Source organism: Glycine max, chromosome 12 (assembly GCF_000004515.6).
Source record: "Glycine max cultivar Williams 82 chromosome 12, Glycine_max_v4.0, whole genome shotgun sequence".
NCBI lineage: Eukaryota > Viridiplantae > Streptophyta > Magnoliopsida > Fabales > Fabaceae > Glycine > Glycine max.
In genome coordinates, this window is record NC_038248.2 from 39,773,214 (window position 1) to 39,780,150 (window position 6,937).

At 32.1% G+C, this 6,937-nt stretch overlaps 1 protein-coding gene across 1 annotated transcript; it reads right to left on the bottom strand.

Moving 5' to 3' along the window:
- Window positions 1-2,774: 2,774 nt before the first annotated feature.
- LOC102660202 (uncharacterized) lies at window positions 2,775-5,573 on the bottom strand. The gene has a single exon (XM_006593237.1). The coding sequence runs from the start codon at window positions 5,571-5,573 to the stop codon at window positions 2,775-2,777; it is 2,799 nt and encodes a 932-aa protein (XP_006593300.1).
- Between the last annotated feature and the right edge of the window lie 1,364 nt (window positions 5,574-6,937).

Consider the following 6,937-nt stretch of genomic DNA (forward strand, 5'->3'; position numbering starts at 1 on the left):
ATTAATAGACAAAAACTACTTTGTCTCAGTAAATATATAGATTACTTTTTTTAACGGAGCCTTACTGAATCCGAAATTATTAATCCAAATTAAGAGTGAAATGATAGGTTAGAGATTGTTGAGTGGATATAAATCCAACACCTCGTCTTCCTTTATGCAATAACACCTCATTTTTACACAACAAATAAAAGAAAAAAATATCATTTATTAGATTTAATTTTATTTCTTCTGATAAGGATATGATATATTTAACTTCCTTTCATAAGGATTTCATTTTAAGAAGACGTGCTAAATTTTTTTCAATCTCTTGTTTTTTTACAGCTTCAATCTTTTGTTATGTATCTCTTGTTTATGTAAACAAAATATTACATAATACTTTTTTTACATCTCTCTACTATCTTTGTAATGAGTAAAATTTAGGGGAGATGGCACCTCAGTCTAAAGATCTCTCTACTATCTTTATATATTTTGTTTTTCTTTTGGTTACAATATCTGTTGTCTTTTATTTTCATAACACTTATAACATATTTAAAATTATTTGAGATTACTACAATCATGGTATAGCGTCTTATTTAAGCTCAAATCAATTTCGAAACTTGATAAAGCTTGATTTAACTTATATGAGTGGATGACATGGAGTGAACAAATGATATAGAAACTTCAAACTTGGGAACGTTTCCTTCGATGTTTTTTGACTTATTGTTTAGTAACTAGTAAGAGAACAAAAGGTCTGGCCGGCAATTTTTGTAGGTGCCATCCATATTAATGAAATCGACATATTGTTGAGTGTATATATATATATAAGGACGTGCTCTTGTTCAACCCCACAAAGACTTGGAACAAGTCATCGCTTACAAAACTGATTTTAGTCAAGATCAAAATACACGTCAAATAGTTATTTATTTAATTTAATTCAAACATTAATCTCACATATTTTGCAAGTGTTGTTGTTTCAGGAACTCATTCACTTAAACTTATATTTTATAAAAAAAAAATATCAGGCTCCCATCAGGCTGCTTTAACGTGTTTTTTAATTAATATATTTAAAATATTATAGTACAGATTTTTAAATGGTTAAATTAAATTTATTATTATTATTATCATCATCATAATTATAAAAAAATTACATAATTTTTTTTTAAATATCCTTTTCATTCTTTCCAGTAAGAAGAAAGAACTTTTTCGACTTTTCTCTCTCATATTTTTATCCATCAAAACGATACATTTTTTTCGTCTTATTTTTACTCTATTTTTTTTTATCCTTTTTAGTTCCTTTTCCCATGTGTTCTTTCCTCTATGATTTATCCTTCATGCAAATAGTGTTAAGGAAAAAAATATATACTACGGTACACGAGGAATGAAAAAAATTACACGATAGGCATGTATTTGACTAAATAATTATAACCAATATTATTTTATAAATAGGTTAAAATATGTTTTTCATTTCTAATAAATACTCAAATTTTATGTTTATTTTCTGATTAATTTTTTCTTTACCTTGAATGTCTAATAAAATAAATTTTTTATTATTAGTCTTTAATATTGTTTTTTTAGTTCTTGATATATTAACAAATTGTGTTTGTTTTGTGATGAATTTTTTTTTCATTTGTTAAAGTCTTTTTTAAAGGAATTAATAACAAATGAATTTTTTTTATTAGGAAGCAAACAAAAAAATTGAATAATTTATTAAGGACTAAAAAATAAAAATTTTGTTTTATCAGGGTACAAAAACAAAAAAAAAACTTATTAAAAAACAAACATAAAATTTAAATATTTATTAGAAATCACAGACATATTTTAACTTATAAGCCTTAACATTATTTGCTTACCGCTTTTCACAATGACCAAAAAAACAAAACTTGATGAGCAAGAATCAGGCATCTTAAACATAATTAGATAAGAGACTATTAAAATGAACTTGTCCCTAAAAGGAGCAGGTGGAGATATCTATTATATTTGAAATAGATTTTGTTCTTTACCAGTCTAGAACTAGAGAGCATGTGTCACTCATGAGCCTTCAAGTCAGTGATGAAGATTAGATGTGCTCCAGGCACTCTTCGAGTAGGATGCAATGTAAGAATTCCAACATTCAAGTCAATGAGAGTTAGAATAAGAGGTGACCTAGATTTAAATCATACTTAATTATGATGTAAAATCCTTTTACGAGTTTTTCTGTGTTGATGAGATAAAAAAAAAGATAATATGATAATATGTTATGAAACTTATATTTAAGTGAGATGATAGAGGATTTTCAGCCATCCTCAAGTTATATTTGCTTTACTTTAAAAGGTGAGCACACCCTTTATTTTCTGACTCGGGAGATATTAACTTTAGAGGAGTTTGATCTAAAATATTTTTCTGCAACTATATACAACATCTAAAATAAATGGGTAGTGTTTCATAAAAATAATATAGTCTATAATAGTAAACAGAAACCGGCTTACTAGGAGTAATAGATGTAATAAACCTGCTGCATCAAGTCAAAAACCTTGCAAAATTTAAAAATATAATCTGGAGATTCATCGGTATCCAATTCTATAATCCACAAAAGCACTCAAGTCACTTAATTTAACATTAAATTGAGAGGAAAAGGGCACAAGGCTTTACTTCATCAGCCACACGAGCAGTATTTTACAAAAAAAAATATGGCAGACACTATATTTGAATTACAGAACTTCATAGCTAAAATACATGAAAATTGAGCAGAACTGCTTGAGAGTGACCATTTTTGAGTCACCCTGATCAGACCATTTGCACTTGACATAAGGAGCATGTTATATTTTGGTAGTATCTACTTCAGCTTCTGATTCAGTAACCACAGGCACCTTTTCAGGCACCTTTTCATATACCTTAGACCCTTTGAACCTATGAGGCAAAATATAATGGCTACCAAAACGTTGCTGCAAGTAAATAATCATAGCAAATAGGATACCTCCCAATGGAATGGCAATATCCCAAGCAGTGGAGTAAAAATCTTCACTTGGATCAGCATAGTAGTATGATCGACTATCTAGGGCAGCATCACTGTGAGTCCTGTAAAGATCATAGGCATGTGGCAAGAGTCTCACAAAAGTAGTTCCAAAGTAAAAAGAAAATGAAAGAACATTGTCTCTCATGTTTAAAAACAGGTTTAAAATGATTTGTGGCAAGAGAAAACCATCCAAAACCAAACCACCATAAGACTTGATGTTCTCCCAAGGTGAAGGCTGGTACATAGGGACATACACAGAATCCTTATTATCTCCATTCTTCAACTTCAACAACCATGCAATCAATAACCCTGCTGCATACAAGAGTGAAGTGACATAAGCACTGTTCCTCTCAGCAATCCATAGCCCTTTCTTGCTCTCACCACTCTTCCTTGCTGACCAAGTCAGATACAGAAGCCGAAATTGCAACAAGAAAGCCACCATGGTGATCAGCCTCACACTTATTTCATTAACCTCAAGCCATCCATTATTTCTAAACACCCGCATTGTGTTGTTGGGATTTTGAGTGAGAAGAGCTTCAAAGTTGAGAACAAGGGGTATCATGAAACCCAAAGTAAGAATTGACATCATAATAAGGGAGATGAAGGGGAGCAAATTTGGTTCTTTCTTCACCTTGTTGAGTTGCAACCCCACAAAAACACATGATAGAGTTGTAGATATCAGAGCCATCATCACTTCCACATCCATTCTCCAAACATTTCTTCTTGCTGCTTCCCTATAATATGCCACTGCAGATATGTCTAAACGCTTGAAGTAAAGAGGATCAGATTCATGACGCGTGCTTTCAATACTTCCCTTAATGTAGCCTCCATCATATGTGTCCAATGATGGGAACTGAAACTTCAGTAGAATCTCACAGTCCACAGAATGAGCTATTGGTATCTCAGTGTTTGTGTTTGAGAGAAGGTCACGGCAACCTACCATACACAACGTTCCTGCTCCGGCATCATAAACTCCTTCTGCAGAGATCTTCACTCTCTCAGAGGACAAATTAAACACAGAAGTATTGTCCCCTATCTTTGAATATGATATCACTGAGAGGCTAATCTTGTAGCTCATGTTAAATAAGCTACCATTGTTGTCGTTGATGTTGAGGGTTCCATCAGGAACTTCAGTTGAGAAACTTGAGAAAGAATAAGAAGATGCATACATGCCAGACTCATAAAATTCATCATCAACAGCTAAGGGTGCTGAATAACCCCATGCTACCCTTTTATTGGACTCTCTAATTGACATATCAAATCTCATGTCATCAGAATAGGCCTCAGGATATCTTTTCCCCTTGTCATTAGGCTTGTGTTTAGGGCATGATTTGTTAACCTTTTCTAGCTGGCTATACTCATACTTTAAGCCATGGCCTCCCACCCCACTCTCCTCATCATTTCTAAATGTTACCATCTTGAAATGTCCTGAATCATTTGGCCTCTTGTTGCTCCAAATTTGCCCCACTATGCTAATAGTGTTTTTTATTGACCAAATTGAGGGAAATCTCAATCTTAGTCTTATTGAGCAATCACCAACATGAGTGCCAGACAATGATGATGAGTTGCCCATGACATGGCAAACAACTACACACAGCATGTTGTTCTTCTCATCCCACCATCCTTCCCCTACTAACATAGCTTTTGGGTCAAAACTTTGGTTAATCCAATAAGAACCAATATCTGAAAATTCCACTTGAACCCTCAACCTATGTTTCTCAGTAGTAAGAGAACATCCAGTGCTTGTCAAAGACATTAGAGATGGAAGTTTACCAAAACTCCCACTTATAGAAGTGCAATTCTTAGAAGAACGGCAATCAAGTGAGTACTCCAATTGGAGTCTCCTAATCCCCCAAGAGAGGGGAGGTTTGCAAAAACTCAATGAATTTAAATTCAATGCTAATCCTTGCTCAGCATCACTCCCATGAGAGAACTCGTTGGCAACTTCTATGGAATCCAAGGTGTAACTGTAATTTCCTTTTGGAAACATCAACACAGAAATGGGTTCAAAGTAGTTCTCATCCTTTTGAGGACTCAAACTCTCCAAGCTTCCACTAACCAAGCTAGTGATGTTGCTTGCATTGAACACATTATTGAGCTTAAAAACAGCATTCACATTGAGAGAGTTACCTTTTTTGGAATAACCACTCCCAATCCCAACCATGCAAGCCTTCCCTGAAGACGCATGCCAAAACCCTTCAAGCTTGAAGGTTACGTAACCTTTACGGTAACGGCGTTGGCCCCCATAATATGAACCACCACCATCATTGAATGTGTTGGTGCTTCTAAATGATACAGTTCCTTCAAGTTTGAAAAGGTTTGGGGTTTGAGTTGCACGTGTGTTCCTTTTTGAGAGGTAAAAGGAGAAGCGGTTCCAAGAAGCACCAACATCAATAATGCTATCACCTCCTGTGTACGAACCAGTGTGATGATCACCAAGAGGGAAATGCTTGAGGCTGAGTTTGGTGGTGGGGGTTGAGTCTGGAACAGTGGAAGCACAGTGATCTTTGTAAGAGGGTTGTGAGGCAAAGGAGGAGACAGGGTTGAAGGAGAAGAAAGTGAAAAGAGAAAAGAGGATGGAGAGAAGAAAATTCATGACCATGATGATAAACTATAGTTTAGTTATTAGGAAGGGTAGAGAAAGTGAGAAACAAAGCATGAATTCAAGTCACATTTATAATATCTGGTGCAAGGCAAAGAAAGACTGACTTCTAAGGTTAACATCACACAAGTTTCTTTCAAGTTTCCAAGAAAAATTTGCAAATCTTATCCTATGGTGTAATATTCACAAAATAGTTAAAAACTTTCTGAGATATGATATCTTGGGTTGTCCGGGTGAAGGAAGACAGAGTCACATAGATGATTGAAAGAAAAAAAAAATACATGGAAAAAAAGGAGAACCATACTAAGAACATGAAGCGAATATATCAGCTTAAATAAATATTTTTTTTCCTATTTTTTGTGTTTTTTATTTTAGTCCTTTCGAAGATTTTAAACTTTTTTATTTTAGTTTTTATCAAGTTTTAACTAACAGATGACATAATAACAGTCACACTGATCAATTATGTTTTTAAACTTCCCATTAACTAATCTAACGTGATCAATTACTTTGAATACATAAAAATTTTAAAAAAAGATTTTTCAAAAAATAAAATATATATGATTGTTCTATTAAATCTCTTGTTGATGCGATAAGGTAATTGGTTTTCGTCTAACACCATTAATTATCATTAACATTGTTACTCTTGATAGTTTTTTAAGAGAATAAAAAAATTATTTTAAAGTTAACTTTGTTAAAATAAACATATTTGATAGGACTAAAGGACTAAGAAAATCTCTTTAGGACCAACGTTAACTTGTTATAAAACAAAACAATCTTTTTAAAGGACTACAAAATATTATTTTATAAGACCAAAGGATTATTTAAGTCGAATATGCTTTTTTTTTTTAACAATAAATAGTACGTACACAGAAGGGACAGTCGTTTAGTTATAATTTGAAACAAATAATATACGATAAGTTTATTATTTTTTTAATAATTATTTTAAAATTTATGGTAACAATTATTTTTATTAATTTTTTGGTAATGATTATTTTTATTGATTGATAGTACAAGGTTTTTTTTTTATATTTATAATACATAAAAATAAAGTCTTTTTTCAAACAGTTTGCCCGTCTTTACGGAAAAAAAAATGTTATACAACTCGCTTATATATCTATTATATATTATAATATATAAAAAGTGAGATACAAGCTCTCAAATGTCACATAAGATTCTTGAATTTTTGTCACATAGCCATGTAACCAAATTTTGCATACTTTTATCCAGTGGTTGTGTCTTTTTTACAACTCATAATCTTATCACGAATGAAAATGAATAAGTTTCTTGTGCATTCATTTCCTATTTAATAATATTATTAAAAAGGAGATGAATTCACTTTTATTATTATTATTATTATTATTATT

Excerpts from the sequence above, each read along its gene's own strand:
- LOC102660202 (XM_006593237.1), bottom strand. The coding sequence starts at position 5,573 with ATGGTCATGAATTTTCTTCTCTCCATCCTCTTTTCTCTTTTCACTTTC.